The 26,857-nt window shown below is 38.1% G+C and overlaps 1 protein-coding gene across 2 annotated transcripts in view; it reads right to left on the bottom strand.

The window, feature by feature from the left end:
- Positions 1-26,857, bottom strand: part of LOC150097966 (uncharacterized) — a 490,509-nt gene that overhangs the window by 179,708 nt on the left and 283,944 nt on the right. For both annotated transcript variants that reach the window (XM_090406015.1, XM_090406016.1), the window contains exons 8-9: positions 20,542-20,646; positions 5,959-6,014 (exon numbers count right to left, since the gene is read on the bottom strand). In XM_090406015.1, coding sequence (XP_090262141.1) covers positions 5,959-6,014; positions 20,542-20,646 — 161 coding nt within the window. The remainder of the gene's footprint in view (positions 1-5,958; positions 6,015-20,541; positions 20,647-26,857) is intronic.

Below are 26,857 nucleotides of genomic sequence, written 5' to 3'. Positions count from 1 at the left end.
TCATCTGTTGCATTGTTAAGAGAGTGCGTGCTTGCAGCATCACATGAACACCAGTACATGATTACAACTGAATGACTATCTGGGAGGTTGTAGCTCAAGTTATTATTTAGATGTTCAGGGTTGAGGATGATTTCCCTAGATTCTACGATTTTTCTCTCCAATTCATCATGGCAACGAAAGATGTTAGTAGATCTGTCCCAGCAGACTGTATGACTTGGGGTTTCATCATTAGGATTAGCCGAGAAAAGGATATGGCTTGATAAGGCACTGGCTTGTTGTCTCTTGTAAGCAATGTCCCTCATGTGTTCCTCCATGCATAATTCAATAGATTTGTCTGTCTGGCCAAAATAAGGAATATCACAATCACACCAAATTTTGTACACACCAGGAAATTTAAGATGATGATAACAGGGTTTTGGGTGGCTTATTAAGGAGCAGATTTTTGGAAGTGGAGTGAACAAAGTTCTGATATTGTATTTTTTTTAGAACCTTGGCTAATTTTTGTGAAACTGAACTTATGTAAGGAAGAGATATATTGCCTTTAAATGTATTTATTTCTTCTATGTGATGACTAGGAGGATTAAGAAGGAATTTTTCAATAATTCTTTTAGAATATCCATTAAGTACGAAAGTAGTTTTGAGATAGTTGATTTCTTTTTGAAGTTCATCTGGGTCATCAAGAAGAGAGCGAGCTCTATCCCAAGGTAGAAATTATTCCAAGTTTTTGGGGAGGGAAGTGATGAGACTGACTATGAAGATATCTGTTAGTATGGGTAGGCTTTTTATACATCAAAATTTTAAATTTACCAGAAGACCGGGTCAGTTTCACATCTAGGAAAGGCAGGGAACTATCAGTTTCAAGCTCTGCTGTGAACTTTATACTTAGATGTTGACTATTGAGATGTTCTAGGGAATCATGTCCATGGCTCCAAATGAGGAAAATATCATCCACATAATGTTTCCAAATTGATTTTATATATATATATATATATATAAAATCAAGTCAGTTTTAGCAGTAGACATCAGCTATTAATCAGCCTTATTTTATTTTTTTTTTTTTTTGTACAATATACTTTATAGGTAAATTTAAAAAAAAAAAGTGTTAGCAGTAGTTTCATTTAAAGGTCAACTGCAGGGAAAAAATAATAAAAAAGGCAACTATCACTCCATAATGCTAAAGGAAAAGAATGCATGCAACTCAACTATGTATCACCCCATACATTCACATTCAATTGTCAATAAAGCTGATTCTGTCTTATACAGAAGACCGAAGCATGCAAGAGAATTATTATTATCATTAGATCTCCATGGAGCCAAAATCCTTATGTGAGAGGTCCCATTGTCACACACAAAGCTCATCAAGCTGTGCCTTAAACTCATTCACCATCTCAACACTCACCACACAGGCAGTGTATTCCAATCAATCACCACTTTCCATGCCAAAAGACTAGTCATTACTCTCCTGTTCACATCTTCTCCATATAGCTTCCAGGGATGGCCTCTTGTTCTCCCCATTCTATGAAAAACCTCTTCCACATTAATCTGGTAAAAACCCCTTATCAATTTATAAGTATGAATCATAACCTTCTCTCCTCTTATCCAATAGACTCTGAAAATTGCTTTCCTCAATCTTTCTCCATACATTCCAGAAACCAACTTAGTTAACTGTCTGTAAACCCTTTCATATCTTCGTCATACCTTTAAAATCCAGGTGACTAAATTTTTGATCATGGCCATATATAAGGGAATGATAACCTCCTTACTTCTACATATCAATGTTCTCTGCATCGCTACCATAATCTGTTGTGATGCCCTCACAATTTTAGCAATGTGACCCCTAAAATTTTAGATCCTTATCTATCATTACCTCCAGATCCCTTATCTCCTCCACCTCCTGTACAATATCTCCATCAATTACATATTCTGCATGCCATCTCTCCTTTCAAAATTTTAAAACCTTATTTCAGAGTTGCCAAGTATTTCTTTGTAACTCTGAGGGTTTAACGCACAAAATCTTAATTTGATGTCTAAAACTGGTGACAATATCTTTATTAAAAGATCTTGTATGCTGCATGATAAGTATTTCTTTGCATAGAGTGATTAGTGAGTGGAATGTATTGCCTGACACTGTGGTGAATGCAGATACACTGAATGAGTTTAAAGCACAGTTTCATGGGCTATATGTGTGTAACAGTGTGTACCTCCCATGATGAGTCTTTTGACTCCATGGAGGTCTGGTGTTAATAATAATAATCATAATAATACAACAGTCAATAGAATGGTAATCAAATCTTTGTATCAACTTTGATGATTTTGAAAACAGCTTTTGACAGCACTGACAGAGAAGCAATATGGAAATAAATGTTGTATTATGGCATACGGTGTAAGATTATCAACATAATTTTAACAAAATTATAAAAAATATAAAATACAAATTATACATAATGGAAAACTTTCAGAAAAGTTGGAAATTAAACAGGAGTTAGACAGTGCTGCATTCTCTCAACAATATTTCTCATTGTTGTAGACTGGGTTATGAGCTATGAAACATGCAAAAGGAATAAAGGAATGCAATGGAATTTAACAGAACAGGTACACTGACCTGAATTTTCCATATGATATATATTTACTGGCACAACAACATAAGAAGGGAAAAAAAAACAATAAAAATAAATGAAGAAGTCTTGACTGTTGGATTATGCATAAATAAAATGAAAATAAATAACAGACAAAAAGAAGACATAGTACTGGATGGTCAAATTTTAAAAAATGTAGAGAACTTTAATTATTTAGGATCAATAATAAATAAAACAGGAGGAAGCAGAGGAAGATATAAATCTAAGATACAGACAGCACAAAGAATTTTTAACATGTTAGGAGAAATATGGAGATCAAAGGAAATAGCTTTAAAACAAATCAAATTTCAATTCAATACAAATATTAAATTATTTCCACTCTATGCATCAGAAACATAGACAATAACAAAAGCAATTAGGAAAAAAGTGCAAAGATTTGTAAATAAATGTTTAAGAAAAATTCTACAAATGAAATGGCCAGAAAAGATATCCAATAAAGAAATATGACAGAAAACTAAACAAAAAAAAAAAAAACAATAATGTATGACATCAATCAGAGAAAATGGAGAGGGATAAGGCATGCCCTAATTAAACCTTAAAAATACAAAGCCAAACAAGCATTAGAGTGGAATTCTCAGGGAAAGAGGAAGAGACGGCAGAGAGGAATAGAAGAGCTTGGAAAGACTGGGAATAATTGAACACAAATGAGGAGAGAAGCACAAAATAGAGCCAGATGGAGATTCATGGTTGAGGCCTCAATCTCCCAATGGAGTGAAGAGAAATAAGTAAGTTGCAAGAATGCTTATTTATACGTTAGTACTCTTTAGGATCAGAGACCTGAAGGTGTGCAGTCAGTGTTCTTTTTAATCCTGTGTCAGTCATCAGTGTTTTTGTTATTCTTATTACAATGATGAAAGGAACACAACCAAAGGGAAGAACAAGTGATGATAATTCTAGAAAGCAAAATAAAATTTCTTTAGAAATGAAGATGAAAATTATTAAGAAGTATAAAGTAGGACAAAGTTTGTCATCTATTGCATGGGAATTAGGTCTCACTGCTACAAGAGTTAATGCTATTTTAAAGGAGAGTCTGCATATAAAAGAATATGTTAATGGATCAATATATTTAAGAACAACGTTGTTCACAAAACAGCATTCAAAGTGCTATATCCAAGATGGAAAAGTTATTAATAATATGGATGAAAAAGTCAGATTCAGAAGTGAGTGCCCCTGAGTCTAATGGCCATTCAAGTAAAAGCAAGAGAAGTATTTATGAAGATTTTCCATAATGAATGCTTGCCAAGTTTTGTGGCAAGCAATGAGTGGTTTAATAGGATCAAGCATCATGCTTGTTTACACAACATTCAAGTATGCTTTGAAGTCACCAGTGCTGATTCTCTGTAGTGCAGAAAAATTTCATGATGTGTTGAAAAAAAATTATTGATGAATGTGACTATTCACTGCATCAAATTTTTAACAATAATGTGACTGATCTGAATTTGGGAAAAAATTATGGATTGGATATATACTGCCAAAGAGAAAAGACAATGCCAGGTTTCAAGACTTCAAAGATAAGACAATGTTCTTGCTTGGGAGTAATCCAGCAGGAGGTTAGATATAGAAACTCCTGCTTGTTACCACTCTGGAAATTCTCATGCATCTAAGAGTATCAATAAAGACACCCTACCCATGCATTTCCAAATGAACTTGACAGCATGCATAACAATATTTCTCTCTGAGAACTGGTTTAAATGTTGTTTCATTCCCAAGGTTGAAAACTATTGTAAAGACAACAGCTTTCCTTTCGAGATTTTGCTTCTATTAGATAATGGTCCTGGACATCCTATGCACCAAATGATTTCAATTTGAACATGAGAATTATGTCTACTGCCAATTATATCCAGAAATTATATTTCTAGCACACATAGTTGTGAGTGCTGCATCAGCTATTAGGGAAATTCTGACTTACGTAAAATTCAACTTTAATAAAGTTCTGTGGAATGCAACCCTTACAAAAGTCAGGGAGTAGCTATATGTTAGAAGACTGAAATATAAGATCTGACAATAATGGAGTCCTGACAAATAACAAACTAATTTAAAGGAACATTGTCCAAAGGATGCTAGTAATAATGTAAGCTTAATCATGTAGTGCAATCATAGTATCCTTCCCTCGAGTGTATGTATCAGGAATTTGATGATGATGCAAAAAAGTACTCAATGCTTTACTTCATAGTAAGGTCATCATTAATACACACACTCACAAAGAGGCGCAAGTTACATTAAAGTTCAGTATACTACAGCATTACTACTTTTGTATAATGTGGTGAAATACAATATAGCTTTTACATTAATGAATGTCCTCTTCTATTACCACAGTAACCAAGCTGCTGTTTATTGACGATCCAAAATTTATTTATAATCACCATTTTCTGGAATGTATTCTCAATATTTATGAAGATTTTCCATAATAATCATCATTTTCTGGAATGTATTCTCAAGGGAATGCAAGGTACAGATATGTATGACTATACTAAGTTACAGTTATTCATTATTACTTCCAGATATTTACCATTAATTTTGAGCAAGAACGAGAAACGTTAATGTTCATAATTGTTTTTTTTTTCTTTTTTTTTTTTTTATCAGACAAGGATCTGAAATTTAGGGGACACATAGCCAAAATTGTTAAGACAACACAAAGGCTTCTGGGAATGATGCAGAGGACAGTGACTTGTAGAAGTAGGAAGATTCTTGTTCCATTGTATAAGGCTTTGATTAAGCCACACATGGACTATTATGCCCAGAGTTGGTCACCTGGTTTTCAGAAGGATGAAGAGATGTTGGAGAGGATCCAGAGGCAACTGACTAAGGTAGTTTCTAACCTCTAGAATGTTGAGTATGAGGAAAGATTGAGAAGACACCCTTGCAGAGTTTGGTGAATAGGAGCAGTCAGGGAGATATGATAGAGACCTACAAGTTATTAAGGAGTTGTTATAGGATCAATGCTGGAGAGGTTCTACAGAAAATAGTGGGAGATCAGGGGAGAACCAGAGGTCATCTGGAAGCTGTATAAGGAGGGTGTGAGTAGTGGAGTGAGAAGCAGATTTTTTTCATGCAGAGTTGTGAATGATTGGAATGCCTTGCCTGAGAGTGTGGTGTCTGCAGAGAATATGTGTGTGTGTGTGTGTGTGTGTGTGTGTGTGTGTGTGTGTGTGTGTGTGTGTGTGTGTGTGTGTGTGTGTGTGTGTGTGTGTGTGTGTGTGAGATGTATGAAGGTATGATGAGCTGTGTGTTTGATAAAAGAACCTCCTAGATGACGCTTTGACTCCATGGGGTCTTGGGTAATAATAATAATAATAAAAATAATAATCATTAGAAAAATTACCTGTTCTTTTTGAAGAGTGTCAACTTGAGCTAATTCCGCACTGTGCTTGTTTTGTACTGCAAATAAATATATTCATTTTTCAGTTCAGTATACTATTTTTTCAAATATAGTTTTCATATATGTACAGTTTTCAAATTGTCAGTGGACAATTTGAAAACTAGCATATAAATTCACAAGATAAAAGATTTTATGCTTATACACTTCCATAACATTTCTGAAATAAAATGAATGGATTAAAGCATAAATTTATTAAAACTTTAAATTAAAGCAATAGTAGTAGTAGTTCAGTAGCATAAAATTGGCATCATCATCATCAAAGCCAGATCAAAAACTGTATGAATCATTAAATAACAATGAAATTAAGTCATATAATATAGTCATTACCAAGTCAAAAGATTTGGGTGGGCATAAGGAGAAAGTAAGGGTGAACATCAGGAGATTGAGGAGAGTGAAAGATAAGAGTATAGTAGGAAAGGTTGTCAGTGAAAAAGGTTGAGGAGAAGGGAATGCAGTTTATAGATGTATTGCATATCTTTAATTGAAGAATGGAATTATACAGATGTGATAGACTGCATTTGAATGACTTTGGAGTCAGTAAACTGGAGAAACTTTTAATAGATGGAAGTCCAATGTGTGATGCTAGCAAGAGATCAGAAGTTAAAGGTGAAGTGAAAGATAGAGTGGTACAGAAGAAACTGAAGTGCTTGGCATTGGAAATACTAATAGTGTCCAAATGGGTGGACAGGGAGACACAGCATAGGGAGAATGGATGTTGGAAGTACTAGTGAATATATGTATGAGGATGATCAACATAAGAATGGAAAGGATCAGGATGTCAGTGAGGTAGTTGAGACTGTAATTATATGAGATAAACAGTTATAAAGGTGATTGGCCAAGGACAGGTATGGTGGGAAAATTATAGACCTAAAAGTGAAACTGTTTCACTTGAGTTTATTCACCCAAAAATTGTTGGAAGAAGTGAAACATGGTTGAATGAATATCATATCCTGATGGGAATAGAAATGAAAGAATACAATGTTTTCTGTGAGGACAGAAAGGACAATGGAGGAGGGAGTGCTGCTGATGATAACAAGGAAATTATGTCCAAATAAGGTAGACATGAAAGGAGGAATAGTGGCAATGGTTCTGAGGCAGTGTGGTGTAGTGAGGAGGTTGGCAGGAAGAAACATTTAGTTGGATGTTGCTATATGCCAGGGAATGTGGAGGGAGGTGATGAAGAAATGTATAACAAACTTGGGTTAAAATCAATATCCTCCTGATACAAGAAACCCATTTCTATAAGCACTGGGACGTGGAGAACTTCTCGAGAAGCTATCCGGTCACCAGCTACTGGTGCTTCGGGGACGCTCACTCGCGAGGGGTGGGGGTACTAATTCACCCCCCAATCGCGGGGGGGGTTTCAACGTCCAAAAGGACGCCACAGGACGCCTAGTAACGGTGGACTGGAAGTACGGTGGCCGTACCATCCGACTTGCTGCAGTTTACGCCCCGAACAATCCATACCACAGAATTGGTCTCTTCTCTGCCCTTGAAAACTATCTCCTGGGAGCAGAACACCTAATAGTTGCAGGAGACTGGAACTGTGTGGAAGACACACGTCTAGACAAAATCGGTGGGAATCCAAACACCGGAACTGGCAGCATTGACGCTTTAAAACGATGCTGTATTAATTTTGATCTCGTCGATATCTGGAGGCGGAATAACCCCTCCAAAGTAGAAACTACGTGGTGCCGCGGCCAGATAGCGACAAGACTAGACAGGGTGTACGTGTCCCAAAACTTGGAACAATATGTTCAGAGGATACGTCACACCGCAGTGCACAACATGACAACTGACCACAAAATGGTCATACTCAAAATCACGCTCCCGGAGGTTATGGAAACAGCCAGAGGGCCTTGGAGGCTTCCTCCCACCTTTCCCAGTCTTTTTAGCGACCAGCTACAGAACTTATGTGACAGATGGACAAATACCAACTGGAACTGGGAAAACTGGCTGAGCTTCAAGTGGCAGGCTAGGGAACTGTTCCAAAAATGCGGGTGCGAAAGGGCCTACCAACAACGCAAACGGCTGAGGGATCTCTACAAGGAACTCGGCTGGTACCGGACCAACGAACGGAGCGGAGTTCCCTGCGGACATCTTATCAGGCAAGTAGAAATAGAGCTGCAGCAAGAGCGGCAGAGTAGAGTCGAGGACCTCGATTTTCGAACGAGACTCTATCTCAGAAATTTGGAAACACCTTCCGCCGCATTCTACAACCAACAACGGGTGGCGGCTAATGAAGAGAAAACGATTTACCAGATCGAAGAGAAGGGCCAGATTCTACGCTCATCCCACGAAGTACTCCGTCACTTTCATCAGCAGTATATCGGCATCTTCTCTGATCAGCAGCGCACAGATGACTTCAGTGAGTGGGACTCAACACGTTTTCCCGATCATCTCAGTGCCCTGCATGACAGGCCGATAACTGCAGCCGAAATAAAGGCTACGTGCAAAACGATGAAAACAAAGAAGACCCCAGGGCCAATGCTGCCACTGCAAATTCTATAGAATTTGCAGTGGCAGCATTAATAAACATCTTTAACGAATTCCTCACTTCGGGAAACATCCCCAAGGAATTCGTTAAGAGCTATACCATATTTATCCCCAAGAAAGACCGAGATCGGACTTTGTCGAATAACTGGTGTCCAATCTCCTTAACCAATTTAGACTATAAGATCTTTGCAAAAATTATCTGCACACGCCTTAAGGGTGGTATCGAAAATATAATAACAAGCTCACAGGTCTACGGGATCCCCGGTAGATCTATGAAACTCAATCTCTTCTTGTTAAGAGACTTGATCAGACTGGCTAAGGAAAAAAAATACCCCCTGGCACTTCTCTCCACCGACCTGGAGAAAGCTGACAGCGTCAACCACAGGTACTTGCAGAACATCCTACAAAAACAGCCGTGAGCCCGTTCGGCGTACAATTAAAAACATGTATGCGGAAGCCACGACCCAACTATCTATTAATAGGTTTCTGACAGAACCAATCCGCATAAAGAGAGGGGTTAGGCAAGGCTGCCCGCTAAGCCCCCTCCTCTTCTCCCTAGTATTAGAACCCCTAATCAAAAGAATTGATAACACCCCCACAATTAACGGTATTCCACTGCCCCAAGGCTCCAGACAATGCAAAATAGTGGCATATGCGGACGATGTAGTGGCTACACTCAGAGACTCTGAGTCCATCTATATCTATCTGCACACGTTGCAAAAATTCAGCATAGTCAGTGGTCTTCGCGTTAACGTACAAAAAACCAAAATCAAAAGTTTCGGAAATTTCCATAGCACTGGACTTCCCTACGGTTTAACGCTACAGACACAGCCCCTAACTATACTAGGCGTGCCTTTTTCAGACACCCTAGAACTACCAATCCAAAAATTGCAGGAGACAAGCAGGGAAAGGATAAGGCTGTTCAAACCAACCTTCTCCTCCTTTTATGGCAGAGCGACAGTAATAAAAACAATCGTCACCCCAATGCTGATGCACACTGTCAATATCACAGGCATCACACTGGCACAAGAAAATAAGTTATCAAAAGAACTCCTGGATTTCTTCTGGAATGGGAGAAAACGAGAAGTAAGGAAAGAATACCTACAACTCAAACAGGAAGAAGGGAGTTATGCTCTGCCCGATCACAAAAGCTTGCTACAAGCAAACACGTTCAAAACCGTACGGAAGGCCTTAAACTCCAACCACATTTCTGGCCTACTAATTAGATATTTTATAGGACTTTTCCTCCCCCTCTTTGGGATCACGGACTATGCTGGACCCTGCACAAGGGGGGTGCCCAAGTGGTACCGTACAGTAGTAAAATCGATCACAACACTCAGAGACAGAGGAATAGCAATCCTCACACACAAACCCAAAGCAGTATACTGGGATTTCTTCCAGCTTTCCAGGCGTGATACACCCAATCTTAGTACAAATAATGAAATTCTCTTCAGAAACATCAAAAATAGCTGGGGACAGCCTTTTCATCGGGATCTTGCCTGGAGAATAGCCTACGAGCGGCTCCCGGTGAAACAGGTGAAATCCTGGTATGCACCTAACCCGTGCGACCCATCCTGCGATGTCTGCCGGGACGTGGAAACGGTGGACCACTTCTTTTATTTTTGCCCACCAGCCCAACGCATCTGGCGGAGACTCAGCACAGCATTGGGAATCCCCATGCTGACAGTAGAAGAGGTCGTACGACTACAATTCCCGCCACCAGTCCAAAAAACCCAAAAGTTCGCTATCTTCCTAATCAATGTACTAAAATATCACATCTGGAAAGTACGGAAAAAATCCCAGGTACGAGACGCAAATTTAATGTATGCAAGAATAAGAAAAGGTTTCTTTTTCTACTTACGCAAATTTCTTGCACAAGAAAGGCACTTACTAGGAGACTTTAAATTTGTGAATCAATACTGCAAACCACCGACAATATGCTTTCTTATACAGGGACGCATCAAGCCCTGTATATCTCTTTAGAACCCAAAAAAACCCACCATCCCCCCCCCACCCCAGGAAAAAGAATAACCACTCTGTCTCCCCTAGCCACAAAGCTTTCGCTGGCACGGTTTCTTTACTCCAAACAAGGGGGGGAGAGCTGAGAACCCGGGCGGCGAAGGCTTACTGCGAGGCGGTGCCGCTCCTCGTGAGCGGCATCTCCCGGGCCAGTCTCTTCCCCATTCTAAGTCCCAGTGGTACCAGGTATACACGTTCCTCAGTAAGTTCCTCTTCATTCCTACTTACCGGACCTTAAGTCCTGTTATTTTAGATTTAAAAAAAATATTTAAATAAGTCCTATTATTTACATCTTGTCTTTAAAAAAAAAAAAAAAAAAAAAAAAAAAAAAAATTATTTACCTGGAATAAAAATAAGGATATTATATCTAGTAACATAAAAAGAACCTCCATTAACAGTGGAGTAAATCATTACTTTAGATAAAATTATATGTGAACTATAGACAGAAGTCTATGTTTAACCTTTTTTTCTGAACAGATAAATTGAGATTATATGTTACAGACCAATTAGTCAATAAGGCTAAACAGGTTGACTGAGGCCTCTTTTTACCTCCTACTATCCTACTCTATCTTATATCAGACTCCTCTTTTACTGTCTGCTGATCCTCAGCATGCTTTATTCTCCAAAGGCCAATGATGAGAGACACGAACTCCCATTCTACCTCAATAAAGGTCGAAACCAGTCTGGGTAGTGGCCCTTCCCTTGATGCATAACATTAGACATATCCGCAAGGAGATGTGTTTTGCATTAAAGGAGATACTGAGACAGGAGTGTTGGTAGCTTGCTACACCTTTGCAACGAGTTGCTCTGGTGTTGTATCACCTTACCCCAGTCCTGAAGATACTTTCAGGCGCAAACTTTGTTTACTCACACTTGGATAAAGGATTAAACTAAATTTATTATACTCTAACCAAGTGAAAAATAAACTTTCAAAATCTCTATCATATCGCCTCTCCTTCTTCTATCCACCAAAATCTGCAGTCCACACTCTCTCAGCCGATCCTCATAACTAACATTGTATTACAGTCCTGATACCATCTTTGTTAGCTGCCTCTGTACCCTTTCCACAGTTAATTTATCCCCTTCAAATCCTGGGGACCAGATCTGAGAACAATAGTCTAAGTGTGGTCTGATCAGAGTCTTATACAACAGAATGATAAGCATTTTATCTCTGCAGGTCAGTGTCCTTCTCATTACTGCAGCAATCCTCTGTGTTACCTTCACTATCTTTGCAATATGTCCCCTAAATTTCAGTTTTCTATCAATCATCAACTCCAGATCTCTTGTCTCCCCTACTTCCACCAGTTTAACTCCTCCCATGGAGTATGCAGTGTCCCAAACCTCAAGACCTTACATTTTCCTGCATTAAACTGACACCCCCATTAATTTGCCTATCTGCCTAGCTTATTCAAATCCTCCTTCAGGGCTACCACATCTGCACTATTACTAATAACCCTTCCCAGCTTTGCCTCATCTGCAAACAACTGAATATCCCCTTGCAATCCACGGACAATGTCATTGATATAAAGGTTAAACAATATAGGTCCCAGCACTGAGCCCTGTGAAACACCACTTGTAACCTTCTGCCTCTTTGTTACTGCTCCACCATACACAGCTCTCTGATACTATCGGACAACCAATCCTGAATCCAGCTGACTAATCTGACATCCAGACTCATATGCTGCAACTGGAATATCAGCTTATCACGTGGCACCCTGTCAAATGCCTTTGCTAAGTCTGGGAAAATGGCAGTATATGCCTTTCCCTGATCTAATACTCTTGTAACTTTATCATAAAAGGCTAGCATATTGCTAAAACAAGAGTGCCCCTTCACAAATCCATGTTGACTCTCACAGATAATATTACCCTCATCTGCCCAGTGCTGTGTACGGTCCCTCAATGCTTTCTCCAAGATCTTACTAACTACTGATGACACCGAAACTGGCCTATAATTAGGCACTTCTAGTCTGCTACCGCCTTTATGCAATGGCACTATCTTACCTTCCTTCCACTCCATGGGCACCTTTTCCGCAGTCAGACTTTCATTGAAAAGACAGGTCAAGGGCATTATCAGTTCCTTAGCACATTCTCTCAAAACTCGTGGTGAAATACCATCCAGTCCCACAGTTTTACTAACATCCAGGGTACTCAGTATGTGGAACACACTCTCCTCCTGCACCTCTAAACCTCGAACCTGCCCTATCCCTCTAGTATTAAAATTGATTTCTCCAGGATGAAATACTCCAATAAAGTGTTCATTGAACAATTCCACTATGTCCTCTGCATCATTCACTCTATTTCCATTTTTATCCCACATGTCATTCTTCCACAGTCATTTCTCCTCCTACTGGCCACATAGCTAAAAACTTCCCTAGGATTTTCCTTGGATCTAAGGGCCAATCTTTTCTCATATTCCAGTTTTGCTTTCCTTACCATACTAGTCACTCTCCTGGCCTGTCTCTTATATTCTTCATGCATTTTCTCTTCACCTGTCTCCTTATATCTCTTCCCTAGCCACTTTTTCGCATGCAGTTCCTGTTTAATCCGGCCTTCCACTTCCTCCCTCCACGAAACTTCACCAAGTTGATGTCTAAGACTATTATAATCACCTGCTTTATAATTCCACATACATTCCCATCTCTTTGATACTCCTGCATGTCAATTCATTTTCCAAGTCAAAACCATATGGTCACTCTCTCCAACTGGTGGGAGAGATGTCATCTCAGTTATTATCAACTCTTCTGATGCTATCACTAAATCCAAAACTCTTGAACCTCTTGTTCCCTCTGTTACATGTTGCCTAAGACATCTGTTCCTCAAGAATTGTAGAAATTCCATTCCCTTATTTGCTACATGCATCTTCCTCTCCCTAATTTATACTGCTGTAGTTAAAATCTCCCATAACAATCATTTTTCTTGCACTTGCCAAGCTCAACTATCTCAACATCTCCTGGTCTCCACCCTCTGTGCTCCTTGGTCTGTAGCAACACCAACTAAATATCTTGTTTTGCCCATCTCTACCTCATATCATATGCTTTCAAAATCATTAGTGTCACAGCCTTCCAAAGCCTCCACTCTTAGAGGGCATAGGTCGTCACTTATCATAAGCAGTATACTCCACCACCACACTTTCCCTTCCTATCCTGCCGAAAAATGCTGTACCCAGCTACTTCCATTCCTGTTATTATATCCTCTTCTGTCAACCACGTCTTGGTGATCCCAATAATCTTTGGCCAGCTGATAGCATGATGCTATTAGTGCCACCAATTCCTCTCCCTTATTCCGAATACTCCTGGCATTAGTATAAAGCATAAAAATGCCATTGTTTCTATACCCAGCATTATCCCCTCTAGACACTGGGCGAAGCATTACCTGATGTCATCCCCCTTCTCCCAAGTACCCATTCCCACAAGAGGCCACCCCTGCTACCATCCACACTGGGACACACTGACTCGTTCAGAACAGCAATCTCTCCAGATGCTTACGTCCTTCCTCATTCAAATGCAAGCAGTCTCTAGCATACAATTCCTCTCTGCCCTCAAACGCACTCCAAGCATCCACATATTCCAACCCTCTCTTCTGACACATTCTCACTATTATACCATTCATATATCACTGCTCTTCTGCTCAGCTCGTCATTATCATACTTAGGCAACGCACACACTATCTTTCCTCTCTGTGTCTTCTTTCATACCACCTCAAGCAAAAATCTCATATCTCTCACTGCCTTATTTACACCACCACTCAAGTCATTTGTTCCCACCACCACAATCATCTCATCCACGCTTTCACCTCTCTTAACTGCCAAAGCCACACTTTCTATCTTTCCTCCTGGCAAACACTCCTCATGCATCCTATCTTGAACACCACGAATCATTGAGTCTCCATACATTACACCTCTTACCACCCTATTCCTCGATTGCTCACATGCATCCCTCACACTCTCTCTCCTGTAACAGTTTCTCTCTGTGCTCCCCTACTTACCTGCCTTCCTGACATCACTCTATCCCTATTCCCTGTGCTCCCTTGCATTCCTCTCATTCCCTCTCTCCTGCTGCTTCCATTCTTTCCTCTTCTATCATTCCTATATCTGACACTCATTCCCTCTCTTCCACTTATCCTATTTTCACCTCTTCTATCATTCATGCAACTCTCTCTCATTCCCTCTCTTCTACTGTTCCCATTCTCTCCTCTTCTATCACTCCCATAACTCTCTCTCATATACTGTTTCTATTCTCTCTTCTTCTACCATTCCCATAATTCTCTCTCATTCCCTTTCCTCTATTGTTCCTATTCTCTCCTCTCCTCTCATTCCCATAACTCTCTCACTCCTCATCTGATTCACCTTGCATTCGTCTCTTCCACTTGCCTAATCTCATCTTTTACACTTCTCATCTCATTACCCAGATATTCCACCTGCTCTTTCAGCTCATTGATTCTTATTTATTCTTACTTCTCTTGCCCTCTATCATACCAGTCATCTCTCTACATGGTGGAGAATTTCCCGTCTCTGACTCAATGAGGTCAGTTATAGTCTCAACAAGACCAGTTATGGTCATTTCTAAATCACCAAGTTCCTCCCGTTGCCTGCATTTTGTGCGCATACGTTTTCCCCCCTTCTCTCTCCTACCACATATGCAATTGCTGGGACGCATACATTCTGCAAGTCCCACATGCTACAAAATCCCATATGATATTGCACAAAATGGAGTCCTTAAATAGGGGGGGGGGGGACTTGGCGATTCGCCATTTGCAATTTTAACTGCCGCTGCCATTATTCAAAATAGTGTCAAAAAATAAATGCTGATAAGTATTAGGAAGTATAACTATATGATGAAAAAGTACAAACAATTACAAACAGAACATTTAAAAATAAATAAAATGAAATAACTAAATATTGAAAACTTATTCTTCGTCTTGTCATCCACCATTACGCATTTGGTTCCAACCCAGTCTTCTCGTTAACCAAAATATACAATATCGCGACAACAACTAACTTCAAAAAAACAACCACTGAAGGACACTCATATTCCAGAAACAACTTAGCACTACAAAAATGTAAAAAAAATGAACTATTCACCGATATTATTCTAGTGAAGATTTTACTAACTGTGCACAGAAGAGATATTCCTCTCTGTTTTTGCATTCCATCGTATCCCCTTTCTTTGGTATTTTCATCAATAATCCTGTATTCAAGTCATCTGGCCATTCTTCCTTTTTCCATAATTTGTTTAGTAGGGAGTAAAGTATCTCTATAGACGTATGCATATATGTATGTCTCCTTAAGTAGTTCTGCTTGCATATTGTGTACTCCTGCAGTTTTGCCATTTCTTTATTTCTTTATTGCTTTAGTTATTTCTTCTTTCGTTATCTCTCCTATACTTAATGTTTCCATTTTGATATTTTTTGGGAGGTTTTTCTGTGTTGGGACTTCACCTCTTTCTATCCATCTCTTTTCTATGTCTTTTTCCCTCATCAATATATTTCCTTGTATGTCCCTTATCAGGCTCTCTTTTCTCATGTCTTTTCCTATTACCTTCCCTGTTATTTTGAATACTTTCTTGGAATCAAAATTTACTGCAGCCTGTTTGGCCCCATTATATAGTTCTTGAATGAATTTTCTTTTATCATCTCTTACACTTGTCAATTTTTTTATGTGAAAGAGTAAAGCGTTAACAATTGGACCTTTCGGTGAGGATGAAGAAAATAAGAGAAGTAAAAGTCTGATTTGCATTGTGTGAAGCACGAGAGTACCAAATGAAGAATTCATGCTTCTAGCATACAACAAAGTTTAAGATCTATTATTGACCATCTGATTATGAAACAACAGAAACATCACATTGTAAGGGATGAGTAAGTATTGAAAGGTGCAGAATGTGGCACAGATAATTACGTCTGTACGGGTTGAAAGGAAAAATGAGCAAGATAGTGATATCAGGTTGGATGAACTAAGATATATGATCAACATTCTTCAAGATAAGAACATTAGAGGCCTGTATAAAAGTAGACTTAATCAAGGAATGAGAACTAGGATGCTATGAAACCTAAAATCACATTGAAGAGTTGATTCATGAGATAGTTAACGAAGCAGTTGTCTTTGAAAGGAACATTAATCACAGACAGTACAGTACAGTGGAGTGGATGACAGGAAAACTATTGAAACTATTAGTGAAAAGAAGTGAATGGCATAGTTCTGAAAGATGGGAAGATCAGGGAAAGTATCACATTATTAAGAGGGAAGTGAAAAAATTTACATAAATGTAAGGAAGAATGTTGGAACAGAATCTGTTCTGAGATTAATCACTCACTCATTAGGATATAATGCTCATGCATGGAGGACCTCATGCACATGAGAACAGCTAATCATAGATTATATATAGTGGCATCCTGGATTAGACATTTTAACTACTTCTTCTGGCAGAGAACAACAAAGAATACATTAAGGGAGACACAGGTGGTATTCGAAAATACAGGAACTAGTAGATCCTTTTTTGGATGATGAGGTGTGAGATGACTTGGTGGAATGGGAAGGTAGCTGAGTCAAGAAGAGTATTCATGGAATTATGGAAGTGATCAGCTACTAAGAATAATAACAAGAATGTTAAATCAACTCCTTGAAGGTGATGTGATATCTGATATTTGGTTATTTTCACATATAACACCTATCTTTAAATAGGTTAGTAAGAATGAGCCTTCAGATTACACAAGAATTAGTGTGATGTCTTCCATAACTAGAGTATGGAAGACATCACACCTAAGATAGATAACAGAAAAAATATTTGCCAAAGATCAGGAATTGATGAGGAGGATGATTGTGAGTCAATCATCAATTTTAAGAGAATAAAATACTCTCCCACACATAACAGCAGAGAAGCTGTTATGTGTGGGAGAGACTGGTATCAGTTGAGTTTGTAACATCAAAAGGCCCTGAGACAAGGATGTGGGATGTCACCAACCCTGTTTAAGATCTATCTTGATGCAGTGCTAGCATGTTGGAATGTTTCATGTAGAGCTATGGGCATTGAGATAGGGGACAGTATCATTCATCTGCTACTTTTCACGATCAGAACGACACTGATTTTATGATGAAAAAACTGGTTCATTATTTAAAGCATGGGAAAGCAAAAATTAATTTTACAAAGATAAAATACGGGGTGAGCAAGGCAGAGACTCATATCTCCTAGTAGGTAACATCAGGGCAGTAGCTTCTTTCAGAAACTCAGGATCTATTATTCATAAGTCGGGAGCATGTGAGAAAGATGTAAATGATTGTGTCAACAACACTCACACAATGCCATTAAACAAATGAATAGCATGCTATAGAGTTGAGCCATTCAACAGGAAACGAAGATGATAGTCCAAATGACAGTATGTATTGTTCTGACATATGGGGGAGAAAACAAGTTGTGACGATGGATAGGTTACAATGAAGTATATGTATATTTTTATACATATCTTCCCTTCAAGAGTTGGGAATGAGATCATTATGGTGAGATTGAATTTGTAAGAAAATGTGGTAGACCACTTGGAGCATCAATCTTTAGAGTGGTATGGTCATGTTTAATGGATGCCCAAGGAGAGATGGCCTAAGAGAATTATGAATTGGTGACTAGGAAGGAAGATAGACGAGAGGACACTTTCAATTTACATGGGGAGGAAGAGTTGTGGAGGTGATGCAAGCCAGAATGTTGCAAAAAAGACTACTAGAATTGATCCTGATGGAGAAGCACAAGGCAATCAGTAAGTAGTAGAGACATCTTTAAAAGTAACCAGTTTACTAAAATAAGAGCATCCCTTAACAGATCCATGCTGACCTTCATAAATATTATTATCCTGATCTACTCAATTCTGTATATAAGCATTTACTAATTTTTACAAAATCTTAAACACCACAAAAGAAATGCGAACTGGTTTATTATCCCTCTTTATAAGGCTATGATTCAACCACATGTTAATTACTGTGCACAGATTTGGTCACCTGCATTTCTTGGGAATTGGTAGTGAAGAGGATTCATAGATGAGTGACTAAGTTGGTGACAGGTCTGTGGAATGTTTCCTATGAGAACAGACTGCGTGCGTGTGTGTGTGTGTGTTGCAGAGTTTAGCTGACAGGCAGAAGAGAGGAGATATGATAGAAACTTATAAGCTAGTAAAGGGATTCTATAAAATTGACACAGAATAGATTTGTCAATACATGGGGAGTAGGGGGAAAACAAGGGGTCACACTTGGAAGGTGTCTAAGAGTGTGGTTAGTAAGGTTATGTAAGGGTGTGGACTAGATTCTTTATTTGGAAAGTGGTAAATGAGTGGAATGGATTGCCAGAGGTGGTTGTGAGTGCCTCAACAGTGAATAGGTTTAAGGAGATGTATGATAGGTATTGTGTTAATGGATAGAGTGGGTTTTCCCATGATGGGTCTTTTGACTCCATGGAGTACCCATATAAATAATAACAATAATAATAATCTATATTTTGATAACTATACCTCCATTCTACCACCATCACCCTTATGCAATGATACTGTCTTATTCTCTAGAACTTTTCCATTTGCAAGTGTTTCAATTAAACAGCCAGGTCAATGGCATGGCCAGCTCCTTATCATCTTTCCTTAAAACATTTCGTGAAATCTCATTAATGTCTACAGTTTGCTCAGCATTTGAAATACATCCTCTTCATTTAACTTCTAATCATTCACCCTTTTCTTATCACTCTAGGAATAAAACCTGCTTCACCAGGATGATACACTATGATAAAGCAATCATTAAAAACAGCTCTATTAAGTCACCTGCACAGGTCACCAATTCCATCTCAATCCAGCAAAGTCATTTATCCACAATCTTTTTTCCTCATACTGGCTACATAATGGAAGAACTGCTTGCGATTCTCCTTGGAACAATATTCTCACTTTCTCCTTCTTATTATACCAGTCATTTTCCCGGAATGAGAACTTTATATTCCTGACTCTTCTCCACCTCTCTCTTTATAATTTTTTCTAACTTCCTTTCATCCACAATTGCTGTTTAATTTTCTTGGTCATCCATTTTATTCCAAATTGCTTATATTTTGCCTGAGGTATCAAATTTGTCAGTGCCTCTAAAAATATTCCTCAACTGTCTCCTATGCATTAATAATCACCCTTTATTCAAATTCTTCCATCTGCTGTATTGCCTGAAGTTGATCATAAGGTTTCTAAGTCTATTGTGATGATCACCTGCCTGATAACTCCACATAAATTCCTTTCTTCTTGATACTTTTGGATGCCTATTCACATGAAGACTACATGGGCCTCTCTCACCAACCAAGGGCAAGTATGAATCTGTTGTGATCAGATGCTCTGATCAAATTCATAACTCTTGAGTCTTGTGTTCTCTCCATTACAAGCTAACTAAGACATTTATCCCTTAAGAATTCCAGAAATTCAGTTCTCTTACTATTGCATGCTGATTCCCCTTCCCAATTTATACTGCTATAGTTAAAATCCTCCATATATTTCCCAAATACACCAACATCCCGCTAAACATTCTATTTTGTTCCCTTCCTCCACTTTGTGCCATATACTCTCAAAGCCATCAATATCATTTCCCTCCTGATTCTCTACCCTCCTCATAAGTAATACTTACCTCTATTTACTTCCCTACTTGCCAAAATATGCTAATACCCTTCAATTTCTATTCCTGTCAAGATACCATCCTCTGTCAACCAAGTTTTGTTGATCCCAATAACCTTTTGGGCAAACTGAATTTATCAATGTTACAAACCCATTACCTTTATTCCTGATATTCCTGGCATCTGCTGTTCTAAAGAAAATTCATTATAGTAAACCATCCAACTCTTAAAAGAAATTTCTGTGTTCCTTATAAATTTGTAGTGAGGGTCAACTGTATTAATTTTCTATACTTATACATATACTTAGCATATATTTAACCACATAAAAGTGTTATATAAAAAGAAAAAAAATAAACCGAAATAAGAATGGCAACTCTGTTAGAATTATCATAATGGATTTACTCACATTCATCAATTTCTTCTTGATGAGCCTCACCCAATTTTTCTGTTAAGGAAATTATTTCATGAGCATGGGTAACTTTTAGCTGTTCTAACTGTTCTTGATAGTATTCTAAAAAGTAAAAGATAGCAATACATATAAAAATGTATCTTATCAAATTAGAAATTATATACTTGTATGTATTTAAGCATATGTGCGTGCGCCCATACTTGGAACTTTGTGAAATATGAGGGGATACTCAAAAATAACTTGAAAATAACGTGCACATTTTCTAGTTACAGATGCTGCTGCTAGGCATCATGAGTGTGCAGTTTTCCTTGCCAGTCTGGCAAGTGGTTCATCGTATGTGAATTGGTTCATTGTTTTGGCTACTTTTTTTGTTAGTGCTTACAAGTTTGGCGATTTTGTGATGGCTGACCACAAGGAACATAGAGTGTGCATGAAAATTCTCTTTTGGGTAAAACTACAGCTGAAACTATTGTTATGCTTTGGTAAGCCTTTAAGGATGATGCTTTAGGTAAAATACAGATCTACAAGTGATTTTCCTGTTTCAAAAATGGGTACATGTCAGGTAAAGACCAACCACAGTCTGGCTAACCTTTGACAAGCAGAAATTATGAAAACATCGAAAAGGTTTGCCAGGCAATCAATGAAGATCATCGAAAGAGCACTCAGCAAGTTTCTGAAGAGACAAATTTGTCATGGAGTTAATGCCAGCGAATTTTCACAGAATATTTATAAATTAAATGCGTGTCTACTTTTGTGTCAGCTTCATTTGCTCACAGAGGATAAAAAAATCCTGTGAATGTTTGTTGCAATTTGAGGGAGCAAATTCTTAATAACCAGAATTTTCTTTCAAAAGTTGTGACCAGGGATGAGTCTTGGTGCTACAGTCATGATCCAGAAACAAAACAAGCATCAAGCCAATGGAAATATGCAAATTCACCGACCCAAGTTCGATCAAACATCAAGACAATGATGATTTGTTTTTTTTATGTGAATAGCACTGTGCACAAAGAATTTTGTGCACTGCCTAAACAGACAGTAAACCAACATTTTTATCTCAACGTTTTGAGAAGACTGCATGATAGTGTGCAACATAAACAGCCAGAAATTTGAGGTAGCAGAGATTGGTTGCTGCACCACAACCATGCCCCAGCTGCAAGGTTATTTTTGGTAGCTCCCCCCCCCCATTGTACATTTTATAACCTATCATGTGTGACTTGATATAAAGGTATATTATTATCTCTCTCTCTCTCTCTCCATGTGATTTTTTTTTTATTCCCAGGGATAAAGAAAACAGGGAAGTGATTTGTTGATGTGGACGAAGTGAAAGAAAATTTGCTAGAGACTATAAACAGTATTCCAGTTGAACAGTTTCGAGAACTGTTTCCAACAGTGGAAAAAACGTTGGGACAAAGGTGCATTGACTCGCATGGAGAGTACTTTGAAGGAAACTAAAATATAGTATTATAAACTTTAATAACATTTTTTTTAAAAAATAATTCCAGTTATTTTTGGTTACCTGCACCTCACACGTTTTATAACCTATCATATGTGACTTGATATAAAGATACATTATCATTAACTGGATAGACAATTTGTACACAAATTCTGAACTCAACATACTACACAATAATATAAGAAATATAAAGAAATACTGGGTTACATTGTCAACACTGCTCAGTAACATCCTAACAAATATCGATGTTTTAATGTTCTAATCTTGACCAAAGTGTCTATAAGAGTCTGTATATAACATTAAAAGATCACTGATCCTACATCTTATGTAAAAAAAAAAAAGAGGAGGCAGCATTACAGCATTCATAAATGAAAACCAGTGTGACCAAAACTTTAACCTCTTTCACACATGCAGAAACGTCACTCTTGGAAACCATGACTAATGACATACACAATTACAAATACACAATAAACAGATCGACAAAAATAAAAATCCACACAACTTCCTTCAAGAATTAGAATCATGGCTAAATGACATCAACAATTGCACAACAGGTGATATTAATATAAATCTCCTTGACAGTGGCTCTCCAACCACTAACATATTGTTTAATTTTGACAGTATATATCAGAACACAGAATTATAAGTAAATAATTATTTATTGAATTATTGCTGATGAACACATAAGCCTTTCTACATTAACATATTATTATTATTATTATTATTATTATTCTGGCCTCCATGGAGCCAAGAGACTAATCGTGGGAGGACCTTCTTAGGAAACGCAAAGTCTATCATACCACTCCTTGAACTCATTGACTGTTCTTGCTCTCACCACTCTATCAGGCAATGCATTCCATGGTTCAACCATCCTCCATGCAAAGAAACTACTCCATACCCTCTTGCTCACAGCTTCCTGTCTTAACTTCTAGGGATGGCCCCTTGTCATTGCTCCTTCCCACTGTTCCACCAAGTGAAAGAACTCCCCAGTATCAATCCTGTAACTGCCACTCAACAGTTTAAAAGTCTCAATCATATCACCTCTCCTTCTTCTATCCACCAAACTCTGCAGTCCACATTCCCTCAGCCGATCCTCATAACCAACATTGTACAGTCCTGAGACCATCGTTTTTATCCGCCTCTGTACCCTTTCCACGGTTACTGTATATTCTGGCATATAAGTCGACTTTTCAGCATTGAAAAAAAAAGTACTAAATTTTTTAGGTCGACTTATATGCCGGGTTAAAAATTCATTGCTTTCCAAGAAAAAACTAGTACATATCATACTCTGTTAAATTTATTAGCAATATACAAAAAGGGTAAATAAGTAAAAATATTTCAACTCATATCAAATGTATTTACAGAAAAAAATATTTACATGTTATATAATTATTTATTTACAAAAGAAAATAGGTAGGTAACTACATAATTAAAATTTATATTTCATTGTCTGAATCTATGAAAAGTTCATTGTACTCTGGTTCTGTAATTTCTTCCGGTATGTCGTCATATAAATTGTATTCGTTTTCTCCATCAGATTTAGCATCAATTTCATCATCATTGTAAACAAAATTATCTTCCGAGCCAGCTAATTTGTTAGATACAGCACATTTTTTAAAAGATTTTATTACTGTATCTGGTTTTATTTCATCCCATGCTTTTGCTACCCATTCACACATAGTTACCAAAAACGCATGTAGCATTTGTCCTCCTTTTGTGTAATTTTTCTCTCCTTCTGGCATCCACGCATTCCACTGTTTTCATAAACTGTCTTTAAATGGCTTGTTTATACAAACATCCAAAGGTTGTACTAGTGAAGTTAACCCACTTGGAATCACTGCCATATTGGTATTATTCTCTTTTAATAAAGATTTTGTGCTCTCTGTTAAATGGGATTTGAACATGTCCCACACTAAAAGACTATTTGGCTTTTTTAATGCACCTTGTCATGTATTCCAAATATTTTTTATCCACAGCTTAACTCTTTTGTCAACTAGGTATTTTATATCTTTTGCTAAAACAAAGAATGGAAGGACTAAAAAGGCAATTATGATCCTAGTGGTTGACGCCTGTATAAAAATTTTACTTAAAAACTGTCATAATTTTTATTTTTAAAGAAATTTTTCGAGTCGACTTATAAGACGAGTATACTATTAAAAACTCAAAAAATTCCAATATCGACTTATATGCCAGGTCAACTTGTACGCCGGAATATACGGTAATAATTTACCCCCTTAAAATCATGGGGATCAAATTTGAGAACAATAGTCTAAGTGTGGTCTGATCAGAGTCTTATACAACAGAATGATAACTCTTTTATCTCTGCAGGTCAGTGTCATCAGTATTGCAGCAATCCTCTGGGTTACCTTCACCACCTTTGCAATATGTCCCCTAAATTTCAGGTTTCTATCAATCATCAACCCCAGATCTCTTGTCTCCCCTACTTCCTCCAGTATAGCTCCTCCAATAGAGTATGCAGCATCTGATCAATGTGTCCCAAACCTCAAGACCCTACATTTTGCTGCATTAAACCAACATTCATTTGCCCATCTGTCTAGCTTATTCAAATCCTCTTGCATGGCTACCACATTTGCACTATTACTAATAACCCTTCCCAGCTTCACATCATCTGCAAACAACTGAATATCCCCTGCAATCCACTGACAATGTCATTGATATAAAGGTTAAACAATATAGGTCTCAGTACTGAGCCCTGTGGGACCCCACTTAACCTTCTGCCTCCTTGAAACTGCCCCACCATACACAACTCTCTGATACCTATCAGACAGCCAATCCTGAATCCAGTTGACCAACTTGACATCCAAATCCATGTGCTACAACTTAAATATCAGCTTATCATGTGACACCCTGTCAAATGCCTTTGCTAAATCCAAGAAAATGACAGTATATGCCTTTCCCTCATCTACTGCTCTTGTAACTTTATTATAAAAGGCTAGCATATTACTAAAACAAGAGCACCCTTTCACAAATCCATGTTGACTCTCACAGATAACATTACCCTCATCTGCCCAATGCTGTATACAGTCCCTCACTACTTTCTCCAAGACCTTAACAACTACTGATGACACACAAACTAACCTATAATTAGACACTTCCAGTCTAATTATACCACCCTTATGCAATGGCACTATCTTATCTTCCTTCCATTCCCTGGGCACCTTTCCCGCAGCCAGACTTTTGTACTATATGACTTTACTAAACAGAAAATACAACATGTTAATTTGTAAGTGTGTGTGTACACTGCTTGGAAAGAAATTAATAGACACCACCAGTGTGAGGAACAAAGAGCCATGGCACTCACCTTAATAAGATGTACGACCTTCTTTCCCTGTGATGACTGCAGCAATCCTATGGGTCATATGTTCCACAAGTATACAATCAATAGGGTTGAAATCAGGGGTCTGTAGATTCCAGTCAAGTGTGGTAATGTTCATGTCCACAAAGCATGCAGCCTTTTGACATGGTGCATTGTCTTGCCAAAAGATACGATGGTCAGTTCTGTTGAAACACTACAAAGTAGAAAGAATTCCATTGCCCAGAATGTTCAGCTACCTTGGAGTTCAATGTTCGTGGTGCCACATACAGAGGGAAAAACAGGACCATACCATCACAATGCAACCTTCAAATTTCATAGTTGGGGTTATGCACTCTGGTAAGAGATGTTCACTGGGCATCCACCACACCCATCTACTTGGACGTAGTAGGCATAGTGTGATTCATTGCTCCCTAATACAGCTTTGTAAGCTTCCATGTCCCACTGTTCATGGTTGAAAAGATCTAGGTTTGAATTCTGTCTGTGACATGAGAAACCTTCATCAGGTGTTTTCAATCAAATGTTAGTTAATCAGTCTCATACAGAGGTGGAGGATTTTTCTATTGGAAACTCTGATTTATTCATCCCTTGAAACAGGTAAATTAACCAGATGAAAACACACACACACAATATACAGATGTAGGACACTTTGGGAGTAAAGATTAACCAACCTATGTGGGTTTACGTGTAAGCGAAAATAAGGAAGGTGTGTCACTTCCAAATAAATTCACTCTAAGTATTCAGTACTTTTAGGTAAACTGAACAATAAATTGCTGTAGCAAATTTGGTATGAAAATTATTATTACTGTTATCATCAGATATCTCTATACAGTCAAGAGACTCACTGTGTGTGGGGGGGGGGGGGTCACTCTCACATGCACAGCTCATCGTATCTTGACTTAAATGCATTCACTGTCTCTGCACTCACAACACTCTCAGACAATGCATTCCAATTACCCACTATTCTCTATGCAAAAAATATACTCCTCACCCCCCCCTCCTTATGCAGTTTCCATGGTTTACTTCTTGTTTTTCCCATCTCCAGACATTCTATGAAAAATCTCATCCATATTAATCTGGTAATTACCCCTTACCAACTTATATGTCTTGATCAAGTCCCCATACTCCTTCTCCTCCTTTTTATCCATTAGGTTTTATCCATTAGGCTTTGCAATTTACGTTCACTCAATATGTCCTTATACTTCACAGGGACCAGAAACTAACTTACTCAATTGTCTCTGAATCCTCTCCGACAACTCATGATCCTTCTGAAAACCGTGACCAAATCTGCAGACAGTAATCCATGTGCAGCCTTATCAAAGCCATGTACAATGGAATCATAACAGCGTCACTTCTACATATCAGTGTTCTCTGTATCATTGCCATAATCTGCTGTGTTGTACTTCCACTTTTAGCAAAATTTCAAGTCCCTATACACCATCACCCCCAGAGCTTTCATTTCCTCTACGATATTCTCATTAATCCTGTACTCTACATCTCACCTTTGATTCTCAAATTTTAAACCT

Source organism: Typopeltis vanoorti, chromosome 16, assembly GCF_054136105.1.
Source record: "Typopeltis vanoorti isolate ZY-2024b chromosome 16, IOZ_Tvanoo_1.0, whole genome shotgun sequence".
Classification (NCBI taxonomy): domain Eukaryota; kingdom Metazoa; phylum Arthropoda; class Arachnida; order Uropygi; family Thelyphonidae; genus Typopeltis; species Typopeltis vanoorti.
The sequence above is the reverse complement of the archived record's forward strand: the minus strand, read 5'-3'. Positions and strand labels throughout refer to the sequence as shown.